The following is a 17,376-nucleotide window of genomic DNA, read 5'->3' as shown; positions in this document are numbered from 1 at the left end:
AACCCTGCTGTGTGCACTCTTTCTTGTCTGGCCCCTTTTGCTCTGCATAATGATTTTGAAGTGCATCCCGGTTGTTGTAGCAGTCAGTCCTTCGTTTTCATTGCTGAGTATCATTCCATTGTGTGCACGGACCACAGTATTTGTGTTGTTTCCGGGTATTGGCCATGACTAATAAAGCTACTATGAACGAACATTTGTGTACCATTGTCTGTGTGGACATATGTTATCACTTCTCTTGGGTATACATGTGCCTGGGAGGGGAGTTTCTGGGTCAGTTATTGATTTTTTAAAAATATATTTTATTGATTTTTCACAGAGAGGAAGAGAGAGAGATAGAAAGTTAGAAACATCGATGAGAGAGAAACATCGATCAGCTGCCTCCTGCACATCTCCCACTGGGGATGTGCCCGCAACCCAGGTACATGCCCTTGACCAGAATGGAACCTGGGACCTTTCAGTCTGCAGGCCGACGCTCTGTCCACTGAGCCAAACCGGTTTCGGCAGTTATTGATTTTGATCTTATTGCTTCGATCATCCTTGGTTGCCCTGCCGTCCTGGTTCCCCAGAGACATGCTGCACATTTAACTGCATACTGGGATGTGAGGGCAACTGAGGCCTATGTCTTGCCTCCATTCACAATCAGGAGCATGTATTTGTTGCTATGATGCCCTTGTTCATTGTTCTGAAAACGTATCACTGTTCCAAAAATTTTAAAAAACTTTTGTCTTGCCCTGGCAGGGTAGCTCAGTTGGTCAGAGCATTGTCCCGATATGCCAAGGTTGAGGGTCCAATCCCCAGTCAGGGCACATACAAGAATCAAGCAATGAATGCATAAATATGTGGAACAAAAATCTAAATATCTCTCAAGTCAATAAAAATATTTTTAAAAATTTTTTCCGGCAAAGATTTCTAACAAAAAAAATAAAATCAAACTGAAATAAGGAAGTAGTGATTAAAATAATTGTTCGTATTTTTTCCAGAATATTCCTCACATAATATATAATGTACTTTCCTTCCATATTCTGGCTAGTTAGTGGGAACGAGGTGAAAGGAGGTAGATGGAGAGCAAGCCGGGTAGGCAGAGAAGGGGTGAGGAGAGAAGGACAAAGGAGGAAAAAGGAAAGCGAGGTTCAGGAGAAGGATAGCTGTGCAGTGCTTGCACACTTGGGTGGAAGACACCTTGGTTATCTCCTCAGGTTGTGGGGATAGAATGGAGGAATCAACAAACAGAGTATTAGGAAAGTGGCCACAAGTAATAGAAAACCTGACTATGGTGGATTAAATAATGTTTAATTTTCTCACATAAGAAAGCTGGAGGTAGCTTGCTGGCACTGGTTAGAGAGACCATCGGTATCTCTCTAACCAGCTTAGTTTTGCCTCTTGATCACAAAATGGTTGCCAAAGCTCCAGTCATCACATATGCATCCAAGTACAGAAGCAAGGGGCAAGGGCAAGTGTATCTGTCCCCGTTTAACAAGAAAGCAACAGAATCCCAGAAGCTTGCCCAGCAGACTTTCACGTAAGTCTCAGGCAGAACTGGGTCAGATGGCCACCTTTACCTGTAAGAAAGGCTAGGAACGCAGAGAACAAGACTGTCATAACCTGTCACTGAAGCTAAGCCCACTGAGGCACTGAACAAAATTGGAGTCTTATCACCAGAGAAGAAGGTTGGAATGGGTATTGCATGGTATTATGGATTGAATTATGCACCTCTGCCTCCCCCCAAAAAAGATATTTTGAAGTCCTAACCCCCAATACTTTGTGACCTCATCTCAAGATCTTGGAAATAGGATCTTTGCAGATGTAAATAGTTAAGATGAGGTCATCCTGGAGTAGGCTGGGCCCTTCACCCAATATGTCTGGTATCCTTATAAGAGAGGACAGGGAGGAAATGGTTGTGTGGAGATGGAGGCAGAGGTTGGAGGGATGCGGCCACAAGCCAAGGAATGTCTGTGGCCACCAGATGCTGGAGGAGGTGAGGAATGATCCTCCCCTACAGCCTCCGGAGGGAGTCCAGCCATACTGACACCTTGCTTCCTACCCGTGGACCTCAGCTCTTTATGCCTAAAACCTCAGAGGCTGGGTAGCGCTATGCCAGCAAGAGGAAAGGCGGTCAACCTTATTCACTCTCCTTCCCCACGTGCCGGCACTCTGCATACTTATGTGCATGTTCTCAGGGCCGGAAGTGGGTACTATCCTGACCCCTGTTTACAAGTGAGGAAACTGGAGCTCAGAGATGGAAAGGAGATGTCCAAAGCCACCCCCCACTAAGAGGCCACAGATCCTCGCCCTGGTCCAGGGAACCTCAGCACCGCAGCTCTTTCCACTCCAGGCAACTCTGCCTCCCCTCCCCCCAAACTAGAGGGACTCCAACTGGCTTTCCCATTTTCCCAACTTTGCCCATTTGGGGATGATTCCTTGCAAATGTTGGTGTAGCCAAAGATCAAATCGCATCATCGTAGCTTTAAGGATTTCACAAAAGAAAAATGCTGCTTGGGAACTTCAAAAGCTTTGACCCCCGTCTAGGTTCTCAGCTGATCACTCTCCTGAGAGCTGGGGAGACCTGGGAGCAGGGCCAGTAGTGCTTTCTTTGGTCAGATGCCAGGCGCCTCGGTTTTCTTCCTTGTGATAAAGATGAAAAGAGCCTTCATGTTTTCAGTCAACAAATCCCCACTGGGGCAGAGCTCTGGGCTGGCCCTGGGCTGGCGCTGGGCCCAGTGCTGAGCCAGCCTTCTTTCTAGGGACAGGAGTGCTACGTGCAGGGAGCAAAAATACAACAAGGGAGTGGTGGACGGGGTGAAGCAGTGGTCAGAGAGGGTCTCTCTCAGAGGTGGGGACAATTGAGCAGAGACCTGATTGGGGTGCATGTCTGGAACAGAGCAGTCCAGAAGGAGGATACAGCCAGTGCAAAGGTCCTGAGGCAGTGTGTTGAGTTCCTGGGGCTGCCATAACAAGCATCACAAACTGGGTGTCTTAAAACAACAGATACTTAGTCTCTCAGTGCTCTAGGGGCTGGAAGTCCAAAATCAAGGTGTTGGCAGGGCCATGCTCCCTTCGGAGGATCTAGGGGAGGGTCCTTCATTATTTTTTTAAAAATATATTTTTATTGATTTCTGAGAGGAAGGGAGAGGGAGAGATAGATAGAAACATCAATGATGAGAGAGAATCATTGATCGGCTGCTTCCTGCACGCCCCACACTGGGCATCAAGCCCACAACCCAGGCATGTGCCCTGACTGGGAATCAAACCATGACCTTCTGATTCATAGGTCGAAGCTCAACCACTGAGCCACGCTGGCCGGGCATTAGCAGCTTCTGGTGGTTCCAGGGGACCCATAGCTTTTGGTCACATTCCTCCAGTCTCTACCTCTGTCTTCATGTGGCCTTCTGCCCTGTCTCTTAGAAGAGGAAAAGTTAGTGGATTTGGGAGCCACCCAGGTAATCCCCAAAGACTGCATCACAAGATCTTTAATGTGATTCTATCTGCAGAGACCCTTTTTCTAAAGAAAGTCACGTTCACAGGGTCCAGGGATTAGGACATGCGCAGAGCTTTAGCGAGAGCCCCATTCAGCCCAGTAGAGGCAGGAACATGCTCGGAGTGTTTGAGGCCACGTGGCTGGAGCCCAGGGAGCTGGGAGGAGGGATGGGAGTAGTGGGGCAGAGGCAGCCATGTAGGGCTTGGAGGCCACAACAAGAAGAGTACATGCCAAGCATCTGGTTAGTACAGAGCTCAAAACAACGGCAGCCATCATCATAGCTGACATTCTCTGCCTATCTGCTAGGTGCTGGGCCCTAGGTGTGGTCCGGCCTCCTGGCAACACTGACTCCATTTTACAGATGAGGAAACTCAGGCCAGCCTGTTAGGTAACCTGTGCTGGTCACAGGGTTGGCAAACAAGGAGGGTAGAGAGCCAGGGCCCAGCACCCATGCTCTCCCTGGGCAAGGTCCGTGCATGTCACTAAGAGTGGAGGCACCACGCCGGCGTGGCTCAGTGGTTGAGCATCCACCTATGAACCAGGAGGTCACAGTTCTATTCCCAGTCAGGGCACATGCCCTGGCTGGGGGATCAATCCCCAGTGTGGGGCTTGCAGGAGGCAGCCGATCAATGATTCTCTTTCATCATTGATGTTTCTCTCTCTCTCTCTCTCTCTCTCTCTCTCTCTCTCTCTCCCCCTCCCTCTCCCTTCCTCTCTGAAACCAATAAAAATATATTTTTTAAAAGAGTGGAGGCTCCCTCCCGACTGCTAGATGCTCCTTGCCACCCCCATGGGGCCTGGGCAGAGCAGACACGTTGTGGGGTGTAGTCAGTGGTTCTTGCTCTTCCTCCTCTTTCCCCAGGAGCAGGATTCCCAGGTTTTCAAGCTGATGTACCTGGCAATCAGGGTCAGAGAGCAAAGAGGTTGACAACTGTCAGTAGGAGAACCTACTAGAACAGTGGTTCTCAACCTTCTGGCCCTTTAAATACAGTTCCTCATGTTGTGACCCAACCATAAAATTATTTTCGTTGCTACTTCATAACTAATGTTGCTACTGTGATGAATTGTAATGTAAATATCTGATATGCAGGATGGTCTTAGGCAACCCCTGTGAAAGGGTCATTCGACCGCCGAAGGGGTCACTACCCACAGGTTGAGAACCGCTGGACTAGAAAGCCTGTGCTCTGCCCGGTGTATTCCTGCCTCCTCACGCTGCCCTTCTGCCTGGCCCTTTGGCCGGTCCTTCCCAACCACTGGGACCCGCCATCATTCTGAAAGGCTGGCCCTCCGGCTGCTCACACCTCACCCTGACCTTCCCAAATTTTCTTCCTGGTCCGGTCCCTGCCTCTCAGGGCTCCAGACCCTCCATTCATCCCATAGAACAGCCCATGTGGGTGGTGTCTGCTCACCACTTCCGGTGATGGCATTGACTTTTCTAAAGATGCCAACCCCAGGAACACTTATCAGCAGACTTGCCAAGAGCACTCCACGGGGGCACTGGTTTTGTCCAGGGTGGTGGCAGTGAGAAGAGGCGGGAAGATGCAGGGAAGCCTGCTGCAGAGAGCACAATCCACTTGGGACACTGGAGAGGCCTCACTCAGGAAGCTGAGCCCTCCATTCAGCAGAGACTGTCCCCTACGGCATGTACACTGCAGACCCGAGGGCTGGGGACGTCCGCAGCCTTTTGTCCCAGCTCGGCCCCCTGGGCCCACTGGCCTGGCTTGTGGAACTTTGCAGTCCACAGCGACAAGCCTCCTGCCAGCCTTACAGCTCAGGAAGGGTCTTCCTTTTTTTTATTTTTTTAAAATGTATTTTTATTGATTTCAGAGAGGAAGGGAGAGGAAGAGAGAGATAGAAACATCAATGATGACAGAATCATTGATCAGCTAGGGCATGTGCCCTGATTGAGAATAGAACCTCAATTTGTTGGTTCCTGGGTTGATGCTCAACCACTGAGCCACGGCCAGCCGGGCCAGGCAGGAAGGGTTTTCTTAAAGGCCCAGAGGCATCTCTTTGAAATGTAAACCTCAAGGGGGGCACCCCTGCTCCGCTCCTGGCTCCACCACCTGCAGCAGGGAGAAAGCCCAGATGGCCGCCCAGATTGCCAAGCGACCAGCTGGGATGAGTATCTTGAGAAGCATCTGCCTGGCTAGATAAAAGGCTGGGGGCTCCTTCCGGCTCTGTGATCTCCTTGGCGGACCGCCTGACATGGGCATAGAGGCAGGTCTGTCGAATGCTTATTCAGTAGTGAAGCTGTTTGCTTTCCTTTCCACATTTGTGGAGAGGACTCTGGGTGGGCAGGGTCTAGGGGGAGGGGCCTCAGTGGGAGGCTGTGGATCTGAGGCCTGAGGCAAGGATACAGGATTCCTAGATATTAAGCAATGACATAAAGTCTCTAGAGCAAGCATGTCAAACTCGCGGCCCACGGGCTGCATGCAGCCCACAACGAATATTTGTGCGGCCCAGCCAATGTAAAGGTATGTAAGAAAGGTTTTAATAAAAATTTCATAACTTCATTTTTACAATATCCTGTTATACTTAATTATTAATAACGAACTACAACGTTCACTAATGACTGAGTACTATAATCCTGTTGCATTCATTTCCCTTACGTGTCTTACGCGCAGGCGCACCATTTCTCTCCACTAATGCCAGCAGCGAATATTTTAGCAGCCGATGGCCACGTCATTGGTCTGGACTGACTTGTTTGGTGTGCGCAACAGGAAATATTTCGCTTTTGGAGAACAAGAAAAATAGGTTTATTTGTGTTACACTTATTAATTTATGCAGTTATTCAGTGTCTGGTAAGTTAACGTTCAAGGAAAATATTAATTTTTATTAAAATGTTCTACTATTATATGTTAACGATGACTCATTTATTTCAGCCCTATGTATTCAGCATGTCTCTATCTAAATAACCTACATTTCTATGAAAATTGAAGCTTTTATTTTTTGCGGCCACATACACTTCAACCTTGTTTATTTGGCCCGTGTTAGCCTTTGAGTTTGACATGCTTGGTCTCAGAGAACTAAGACCAGGTGATAGTCATTGTGCTGGTTCTTTGTCCACATCACCTTGGCTCAGCTCAACTGGGGTACCCAGATTTGGGGCAAATATCAGCTTAGATGTTGCTGTGAAGGGATTTTATAAATGAGTTTAACATTGAAATCAGTCAACTTTGAGTAAAGCAGATCACCCTCCATATGTGGGTGGGCTGCGCCCAATCCACTGAAGGCCTCGAGAGAAAAAGACAGATCATGGAAGAGGAAGAAATTCTGCCTCCAGATGGCCTATGGATTCAAACATGCAAATCTTGCCCTGGATGGTTTAGCTCAGTGGTTAGAGCATCGGCCTGAGGATCCAAAGGGTCACGATTTCGATTCCCAGTTAATGGCACGTACCTCAGTTGCAAGTTCGATCCACAGCCCCGTCGGGGCACATGTGGGAGGCAACCAATAGATGTGTCTCTCTCCCATTGATGTTTCTCTCTCCCCCGACTCCCTCCCTTCCACTCTGTCTAAAATCCATGGAAAGCCCAGCCGGTGTGGCGCAGTGGTAGAGTGTTGGCCTATGAACCATGAGGTCACAGTTCAGCTCCCGGTCAGGGCACATGGCTGGGTTGTGCACTCGATCCCCAGTGTGGGGAATATAGGAGGCAGCCAACCAATGATTCTCTCTCCCTTCCTCTCTGAAATCAATAAAAATATATATAAAAAAATAAGTCAATGGAAAAAATCTTCTTGGATGAGGGTTTTAAAAATATATTTTAAAAAAATGTTTAAACACACAACTCTTCCCTGATTCTCCAGCCCACTGGCCCACCTAGCAGATTTTGGACTTCCAGCCCCCACAAGCATGAGAGGTTATTCCTTATCTATCAGCCTACTGGTTCTGTTTTTCAGGAGACCCCTACCTGATCCAGTCATGAAGCTAAAAACATGAACACACAGCAACTAACTGCATAGAGAAAAACTCCTAGATGTGCAGGAAGACCTCAATAAAATGCAATTATAATGGGCTATTTTAATACAATGTTATAAAATTGTGCCCCCTAGAAAAGTCATCCAGCCCCAAACAACCTTAAGCAATACGTGCTCAGATCATTAGCCAATACAATTAGAAATACATAATAAAAGATGACCACAAAGTTTTAATGACTCAGAAATTAAGATAAACTGTACTACACAAGCATTAGGTTGATGAGGAAATGAAAAGTGAAATTAAGCCTGGCTGGCTTGTCTCAGTGGTTGAGCATCGGAGCTATGAACCAAGAGATCACAGTTCGATTCTGTGGTCAGGGCACATGCCTGGTGGGTTGCAGCCTCGATCCCCAGTAGGGGCATGTAGGAGGCAGCCGATCAATCATTCTCTCTCATCATTGATATTTCTATCTCTCTCTCCCTCTCCCTTCCTCTCTGAAATCAATAAAAATATATTTTAAAAAAATTAAAAAGACAAAATAAAAATCTTCCCTGATACGAAGCAAAGAGGGATGTTAACTAGCAAGACTGCGGGACACCGGAAAGTCAAGGGCTTAGAGCGCTTTAGTTATTCAAGATGAAAGATGGCAAAGGAGGTTAGACTTCCTCTTAGGAAATTAGAAAAAAAAGAATAAAAAGTAAATCAAAAGAAAAAAATGGACTTAATAAAGATAAAGACTAAAGTTAGTGAAGCAAAAAATAAAAGAAGAAATCAAAATCTTGGGGTTTTTCTTGGAAAAGACCAATGGAATATATAAATGGCAAAGGAGATAACCCTGCAAATAGTGAAGAAATGAAAGGATTATGGCAATGCACTTGAACGCCTCGAGGAAATGGACTTTATAGACTCTGCAATAACAAAGGTGCTCATCATTTTTTCAAAAGCAGAGTCTAGCCCAGCTGATGTGGCTTGGTGGTTGAGCGTGACTCAGAAACCCAGAGGTCATGGGTTCGACTCCCAGTCAGGGCACTTGCCCAGGTTGCAGGCTGGATCCCCAATGGGGATGCGTGCAGGAGGCAACTGATCAATGAAGTTTCTCTCTCAGTGAGGTTTCTATCCTACTATCCCTCTCCCTTCCTCTCTCTCTCTCTCTCTCTAAAAATCAATAAAAGCATATTTTAAAAAATAAAATAAAAAAGCAGAGTCTAACAAGATACCATTTATGCAAAATCATAAGTGAGTGTGTGTGACTAAGTGCATGTAATATGGGGGGAGGGGGAGCAAGCGTGCGGTGTGTGTGCGTGTGTGTGTGTGTGAATGGGGATACATGGTGAGAGTGGTGGGGAAAGTGGGGAGTTGCGAGTGAGTGTTTTTTGTGAATGCTGGGTGCACGTGTACATGAACCCAAGCCCAAGCCTCTCTTAGGGGATGGAAGTCTCTGATGTGAAACTTCAGACGCTCGCGCCAGGCATTGGTTACTGCAAACACCAACACCCAGTCATTTCTGCAAGACAAGAACGCAGGCGGGCCAGCCCATTCCATGTCTCCAGCTTCTGCTCCAGGTTCCTGCACGGCCTGGTTTGGATTTGGTCCTCCTCACATTGCCTCCTGCACAAGGAAGACCTGGAGATGCTCCTGGCCCTGCTACTTTGGCACTCACCCTCTGAGGAATAATTCTGGTTTCAATCGGCTTGGGTCAGATATCCCCCAAGTATTCTCCTGATCACAGCCACTTCCCCATTGGTAGACACTGATGCGGCTTAGCAGCCAGTGATGCATTGTGACGAGAGACAGGTGGCTGACCAGGGTGAGCTGCAGCAGTAGAATTGGTTCTTTGGGTCTGGCACCTGTCACCCAGAATAATGACTATGAGTCCCAGGCCCTCCCCACCCCCCACCCCAACTGCTGTGTATCTCAGAGCTCAGCTGAGTCCCTGGTGTGGGTGTGCCTCAGTTTGTCCCACAGCTCACCCACTGAGGAACATTTGGGTCATTCCTGGTCTGGGGCTATCTATATATATAAAAGCCTAAGCAACCGTTACAACCAAACAACGGGAACGACCGACCAGTTGCTATGACGTGCACTGACCACCAGGGGGCAGACGCTCAACACAGGAGCTTCCCCCTGGTGGTCAGTGCACTCCCACCGCCAACCTCCCGAGGCCCCTAACCGCCCCCCCACCTGCCACCCGGCCAGCCAACCTCCCATCTCCCATGGCCCCTCCCCATGGCCCCTCCCTCCCTCTGGCCCCCCGCCCCCATAGGCCTCATTTGCTGGCCAGGCCGAGGGACCCCCCCACCCATGCACAAATTCGTGCACCGGGCCTCTAGCTATTCATAAAGCTTCCAGGAACAGTGGTGTACAAGTCCTTGTATGGACACATTCATTCATTTCTCTTGGGTAAATAAGTACCCCTGGAATCTTTGGGTCATGGTAGATGCATGTTTAATATTTTAAGACACAGTCAAACTTTTCCAAAGTGATTGCAGCATCTTACATCCCAGCAGTGTTTGAGAGTTCCAGTTCCCCCACATCACCACCGGTTTGTATGGTCAGTCTTTTGTATTTTGGCTATCCTAATAGATGTTAAATATTCAGGGATTTTGAGAGTTACACTCCACCATTATTAAAAATTAAATTTTATAATTTCCATTTAAATTATATTAAAAGTGAAGGAGATAATCAAAACTCATGTCTTATTTCACCACATTTTACTGTAACCTATCGTATTCGTTTGGTGGGAATCTATGTTGCAGTGTGCTACTGGAAATCTCTTCCCAACTTCACATTCACTGACATCATGTGCAGCCTGAAATTGGCCTGGTGGAAGTGTTTACACCATAGGAATCAGCACACACTACAAATCAGAGTGTAAACTATTATTGTTTGGTTGATTACGTACACTTGAGTCTGTAGTCATTCCACTGTGAATAGCAAAAAAAGAAAAAAGAAAAAGAAAGAAAAGAAAGAAATTTTCTAATATCACAAAGTGTTATCCAATTCAGCAAAGGAGTCACTTATGTCACCAACGAATGTGTGAAGTTCTGACATATATCTTTGTTGTTTCACTTTCATCTTACTAAGACAAATGAAAATATCAACCAACATTGTAGTGGGAACCACGTTCATTCATCAGTTGCAATCATGGGTGGGGTACAGATACAAGAGTTTGGCAAAAGTTAACAAAGGGGTTGTGTGAGAATCAACTGGCCATATGAAATTTATAGTGTATTGTGTATGTGATTGTATATTTTACATATATTGGAGATTTCATTATGTGTAAATTGTGTGCTCATATCCTCTACACCAGTAAAATTTATAATAAATATTAAAGATGAAGGAGAGGCCCTAGTCCAATGGTTCTCAACCTGTGGGTCGCGACCTCTTTGGCGGTTGAACGACCCTTTCACAGGGGTCGCCTAAGACCATCCTGCATATCAGATATTTACATTATGATTCATAACAGTAGCAACATGACAGTTATGAAGTAGCAACGAAAATAATTTTATGGTTGGGTCACAACATGAGGAACTGTATTTAAAGGGCCAGAAGGTTGAGAACCACTGCCCTAGCCAGTCTGGCTCAGTGGATAGAGCATCAGCCCATGGACTGAAGGATCCCAGGTTCGAGTCTGGTCAAGGGCAGGTACCTTGGTTACAGGCTCCATCTCAACCCTGGTCCGGGTGCGTGCGGTAGGCAACCAATCAATGTGCCTCTCTCACGTCAATGTTTCTCTCTCTCTGTCTCTCCTCCTCCGTTCCACTCTCTCTAAAAATCAATGGAAAAATATCCATGGGTGAGGGTTAACAAAAAAATAAAATGAAACATTCCTTTAAAAAATATGAAGGAGAGATGATAGATAGATAGATAGATGATAGATAGATAGATAGATAGATAGATAGATAGATAGATAGATGATAGATAGATAGATAGATAGATAGATACTAGTAGATAGATAATAGATAGATGGTTTACATTTACTTTCCTGGAAAGCTGCTGGCACCCATTCATCAGCATATCACTGCTTCCAGGCAGCAGTAAGGCAGGCCCCAGCCTATACATACAGTACAAAAGGCAACAAGCCAGTTCAAGCATGGGCTCGGAGAGGGCACCCACAGCCAAGCTACCATGAGGTCAGGAGAGCCCAGAGCGGTAAGAGAAAGGCACCCGGACCTGCCAAAGATGAGAGGGCACCGAACCAGACACTACTCTGGGACGACGGCAGTGGCCATGAATTGGGGTGTCGACCTGCTCCCCAGGGCCTGGAGTCCAGCCCCTCCTGGCTTACCTGCTGAGTGTGAAGGGACCCTCTTGGCATCACCCACTTCGTGAGTCAGTGGCCCAGAGCCTGGCCAGCCAAATAAAGGGGACTCAGCTCTGCTAGGGTACCAGCAGATCTGAGGAGCCCTGGCTGCCTAGATCCTCGTGGTGCCCCAATTCTTTCAGTTCCTGCCTGGTACAGGCAACTGACCTGAGGCCCCACCCCGGCCTGGCCTTGTGGTGCCTCCCAGGTGGGTGCTCTCCTGAGGCAGGGAGCCAACTAGCCCTTCTCAGGGAGCTCCGCAGTGTAATGGCCACATTCCCAAACTAGCCCCTGCCCGTCTTTCCCTTATCTCACACCCTTCCCACCCCTTCCATTCTGTCTTTGGCTAGGCCCCAACCCCTTTACTTCTTTTTTTTTCTTTTTTATGAAGTGTCTGAGATTTTTAAAAATATATTTTTATGGATTTCAGAGAGGAAGAAGAGGGAGAGATAGAAACATCCATGATGAGAGAGAATCATGGATTGGCTGCCTCCTGCACACCCCACACTGGGGATTGAGCCCACAACCCGGGCATGTGCCCTTGACCGGAATTGAACCTGGGACCCTTCATTTTGCAAGCCAACGCTCTATCAGCTGAGCCAAACCAGCTAGGGCACTTTTTTTAAAAAATATTTTTTTATAGAGAGGAAGGGAGAGGGAAGGGAGAGAGGAACATCAATGATGAGAGAGAATCATTGACTGGCCGCCTCCTGCACACCTCACACTGGGGATTGAGCCTGTAGCCTGGGCATGTGACCTGACCGGGGGATCCAACCATGACCTTCTGGTTCATAGGTCGACATTCAACCACTGAGCCACACCGTCCAGGCTGCTTCTTTCTCCCTCAGTAGCCGTCCTCCCCCTCCAGGCTCGCTCTCCTTCTCCACATAGCAGTCTGAGAGGTATTTTAAAAACAGAAACCAGATCCTGCCCCCCTTCTGCTTACAACCCTCTGTGACTCCCCATTGCCCTCAGGGTCAGTCCAGACCCTCTGGCCCAGTGAATGAGGATGACCTGACATGGCCACTGCCCGTGGTCTGGCCTCACCATTCTGCCAACTTGCACATTGTAGTGGCTCTAGTCACTTTGACCTACTTAGGGTTCCCCAAACGGGCCCAGCTGGATCAAGACTCAAGGTTCTGCTCATACGAGTCATTCTTGGGCGTGGCCACCCCACTCCTGCTCACCTGTTCTCCCTGTCTCTTGGATATCCCTTCTGTGCCTTGCCCCATTGTTTGGTGACACAGGCGGGGCCCCCAGAAGCAGGTTAGCTGGCTCCCCAAGAAGCCCAGCCAAAGCAGCTGCCCTCCCCACAGAGCAGCTTCTAGGTCCTCCTCAGGCCTTGCCATGAGGGATACGGGGCCCAGGACGGACTCCTAGGTGTCGCCCTCACTGCACCGGCTACCCCGCCTCTTCTATACGCCTCAGGTCAGCTCTGCAGCCCAGACTGCCTCTGGGCGCAGCCTAGAGCCTCCATTATCCCCCTCACCCCGTACACTCCAGTGGGCCCTTTGCATGTATGTGCCTGCGTGTGGCTGTGGGTGCCTCCCTTCCTACCCAGCACCCCATCCTGCCAGGCACTTCATTAGTCTACCAGCCTATCATATCATTCCATCCTGCAGGGGCTCCCGGAGAGGGAGGAGCTGGCAAATGCTGGAGCTGAGCTTTGCCCCGGTGGGCTCCGCCCCCGCTCCTCCTCCTCCTGGAGAAGCCGGAGCTCCTTGGGGGCTGGGGCGGCAGCTCTTTCTTCCTTGGGGCCACAGCAGATGTCCCTAAGTCCCTGTTCACTCATTTCTTGGGCCTCTGAGGTGACAATGCAAGGAGGAGGCCGGTGGCTCGGGGCCCACAGCCTGTGAGCACTCACGTCTTTCCCATCCCACCCCAGCCCCAGCCCTGAGCTCCCTGCAGGGAGAGGCCACAAGGGGCCAGACCTGTGGGGCTGCCCCCTGGACCCTGACTGGGCTCCCTGCCTGGCCCTCTGGGCAGGACATGGGGGGGAGGAGGTGAGCAGAAAATCAGCTGGTGAACAGTTGGTAATGTTTATTGTAAGGCAGGGTGAAGGGTGGGAGCCCGAAGTGGCAAACTCCAGCGGGATGGGGGTGAGGCTGGGGGCTGGGTAGGCCAACACCCAGGGAAGGCCTGGCAAGTGCCCAGCTAAGAAGATGCCCAGCTGAGGATAGGGCCAGGGAGAGAGGTAGTGGTCCAGTGCCTGCTCCAGACCTCAGTGGGGCTGGATGGTCAATGCTGGTGCTGCTTGTGGTGCAGGAAGCGGACCTTGCCCCCCTGGGTGGTGATGTGAAGGGGCCCCTGGCACTCAGTCCTCCAGGCTCGGGCTATCGGGCGGCGTGTACATGGGCTGGATGTGAGCCCAGCTGCGGGCCTGCTCGTCAGCCCAGGTGAGCAGCTCTGCCGCGCGGTGCAAAAAGACCATGAGCAGCGTATGCACATCTCCCTCGGCCGAGTGGGCCGCGCTCGGCTCTGCCTGGAAGTAGCGGCGAAAGAGGCTGCCCAGACTGTAGCCCTTGCAGCCCTGGGCCCGGGTGCCATGGCTGTGGGCACGGTCCAGGCCCCGCAGTGCTGGCAGCGTATCCAGGCAGGTGGTATCCCGCGGCAGGTGGGCACCTAGGCGCTGCAGCTCCGTGCACAGCAAGGGGAAGTCATAATCAAAGCCGTTGTGAGCCACGAGGCAGATGGGGCCCTCCTGGCGGCTGAGGAAGGCCTGTAGCGTCCGCACAACGGCCTCGTCAAAGCTGGCCTTCCGGCACTGAGCCAGGCCCTCGCTGCTCAGGCCCGTGATCTCGCTGGCCTTGGAGGTGAAGGGGCGCTCCGGGCACATGCACAGCGTGAGCTTGTCAAGGACACGGGGCAGCACAGGGGTGCCAGCCTCATCGCGCTCTGCATTCTCCAGAGAGGAGCGGTGGACGGCGAACAGGGATATCTCAGCAATCTCGGGGTCCACATTGGGGAGCCCAGTGGCTTCCAGGTCCAGGAAGACAAAGGTCTCAGCCCGGGGAACCTCAGACATGGTGACGTTCGCACAGGGACAGCGATACCTAAAGTTGCCAGAGCAAGAGGCACAAAACCTGAGGGCCAGAGATGGGGATGCCTGGGCCCAGCGACCTGCAGATGTCCCAGTGGCCAAGGCTCCAGCCCCTCTGGGTCTCCTTCGTACCACCCACACTCCACTCGGTACGACTTGAGGCTTTAGGGGCAATTTCTAAGGCCCACATTCAGGGAGCCTGCTAAGGGGCCTCCCGAGCTTGGACCCAGGGACCAGGGACTGTCACTTCTGACCAGGATGAGGCCTGCCAGGGGCTCATCACCCCCTCCATTCTTGCCCCTAGTCCTTCCCTGGCCATCCCCACTACCAAGTAGTAAAGAGCAAAAGAAAGGCCTGATGTAACCAGAGGCCTCTGCCTCCTGCCTTCAGGTCCATGTCATCAGCGATGTGGGAGGCACAGCCCAGGATGGTATCTTCACTGAGACACCATGGCCAGGAGCCTCAGGCATAGCAGCCCAGGTGTGCACCCCTAGGGTCAGCTGCCAGGAAGCAGGCACCTGGGCAAGCCTCAGTCATCCCCAGCCTCCCTGGCACTCAGGCGCTGGCCCCAACCTGGCTTCCACCTGCCTCCGGGCTCTCAGTGGCTGTCCTCGCCAACCCAGCCACGCTGGCTTACCTGGGGCGGACGCTGTGGCTGGCTTCCTGGGCTGCTGGGCACCTGTCTCCTGCACACAGGCTGCTCCAGGCGGCCTTTAATCAGTGCCCTTTAATGAGCAGCCGTGGCCCGCCCTCAGCCGCCTGTTGGGCAACAAGGAGGCCTGAGGCCGTAGGACCTGTGTGGCCGGCTCGCCATCCTCTTACTCGCTCACAGCCACCAGATACACGCCCGCCCGTGTTTACAGATCGGGAAGCAGGTTCCCAAAGCAGAATCTCGACCAGCCCATGCGTCATGGGCTGAGGACGTGTCGTCACAGGCACAAGGAGGAAGCGCGAGCCTCCCGCCCAGCCGTGTCTGCAAGTCTGAGCCGGCCAGGCCGCAGGAGCTGGGCCTGGCCTACCTGGGTTCGATGCCCAGCCCCACGCTGAGGCCCCTCTCACAGAGGCACGAGGCCCCCTATCCAGGGCACAGTCCCCTTGTCACAGAGGACCAGGCTGCCCCTTGTGAGGACAGTGACCTTGGAGTTGGAAAGAAGCACCCGCACACACCTTATTCGGCCATGAAGGGTAAGGGTGCACTCTAAGGATGGGGCCTTAGTAGCACCTCCGTGACTGGGGCAGCTCAACCACCTTGGGGCCAGGAAGAGGAAATGGTATCTGCCTCATGGGTACAATGACTCACAATATCTAAGGCGCCTGTAGCAGGGGCTTCCGGGTTATGGTGAGGCACAAGGCAGGCCCTTTGAGCCATGTGGGTTTCGGCTGAGCCAATCCTTCCCCTCTGAAGGAGTGATGTGAGGGGCAGAGTAGCAGGCTGTCCCAACAGCACCAACAGCCTCAGGACCACGGGAGCAGGGGTGAAGCCCAGCCCCTCAGCCCCTGGGCTCCAGGGCCTTCCTAGCCCACCAGGTTCGGCCAAGGGTGAAGGGCACAGTTAAGATAGGAGGCGGCGGAGGTGGCAAGGCCATCCCTGGTCCAGGAAGCAGGTGGCATCATCCGAGAACCTCGTTCTCGAGCAAGATGTGCCAGCAGTTGGCCTGTAAAGTTGTTGGCTCACCTAGGCAGTGACCTTGGGCCTGCTTGTCCTCCAACCTCCCACTATAACCGTGTAGGAGATGCCCCAGGCAGGCAACCGGGGTTCGGGGAGGAGGCAGCTTGAGCAAGAGGCGGCCTGGCGCCCAGCTCCTGGGAGCCTCCGCTTTGCAGCACCCACAGGAGACTTGGGGAAGCAAAGGTGCAGATGCAGGGAACGGGGCAGAGGAAGTGCCAGTGAGGCTGGTGGCGAGTGTTTAGAGGGAGGCCCCCCGCTTAGGCCTGACGGAGACAGGGCCCCACCAGTTGTGCCTGTTCTTGTGCTAGGAGGGAGGGAGGTGGCTGTGACAGGCACACTGCTCAGGAAGATACTGGGTTACCCTGAAAAGCCCAGAGAACAGCTTCCTGGACAACCAGTCAGGTCACCAGCAAGAATTCCCCTGGCTGGTACCAGGCGCCTTGGGGAGGAGGGAAGAGGGAACATGGGCCGGTTCCGCTGGATCCCCGATGTACTGGGTGCAAGGGACGGGGGGGTGGGGGGGGGAGGGACTGCAAGAAGCCCTCACAGAGGACCCTGAGACTGATCACAGGAGAGGCTGCAGCTGGGCAGGGGGCAGACTATGGTCATAGGTGGTCAGATGTCATGGCAACGTGGAGACTTCCAGCACTTGGCATCACCAAGTGTGGCAGGGGATACAGTGAAGCAACAGGAGCTACTCGTGCCCATGCAGGCGAGGAAGGAGTGGGGCAGGGCCCAGGCCCCCCAGGACAGCAGGTGGCACATGGCAGGTGTGGCCCAGGCCCCGGAACCACCAGGATGTGAAGGGAGGACTGGGCAGCAGGCACCACAGGCCACACAGCAGAGGGAAAGAAGGAAGGAGGCCATCACGCAGAGCCATAGAAGCAAAAAGCAGGCGAGAGGCAATTTCTTCTAACCTACGGTTTCCTTTTTCTTCAGCTCACATTGCCCCACCCCCCCCAACCTC

General features: G+C 51.5%; 1 protein-coding gene across 1 annotated transcript; it reads right to left on the bottom strand.

Annotated features, from left to right (window-relative positions):
• Positions 1-13,723: 13,723 nt before the first annotated feature.
• TREX2 (three prime repair exonuclease 2) lies at positions 13,724-17,343 on the bottom strand. The gene is made up of 2 exons (XM_036305859.1): positions 15,378-17,343; positions 13,724-14,753 (listed from the first exon to the last, which is right to left on the bottom strand). Exon 2 carries the CDS (start codon positions 14,723-14,725, stop codon positions 14,015-14,017), a length of 711 nt encoding a protein of 236 aa, XP_036161752.1. The 5' UTR covers positions 14,726-14,753; positions 15,378-17,343; the 3' UTR covers positions 13,724-14,014.
• Positions 17,344-17,376: the final 33 nt, after the last annotated feature.

The sequence above is a fragment of the Myotis myotis genome, unplaced genomic scaffold, assembly GCF_014108235.1.
Source record: "Myotis myotis isolate mMyoMyo1 unplaced genomic scaffold, mMyoMyo1.p scaffold_m19_p_4, whole genome shotgun sequence".
NCBI lineage: Eukaryota > Metazoa > Chordata > Mammalia > Chiroptera > Vespertilionidae > Myotis > Myotis myotis.
The sequence above is the reverse complement of the archived record's forward strand: the minus strand, read 5'-3'. Positions and strand labels throughout refer to the sequence as shown.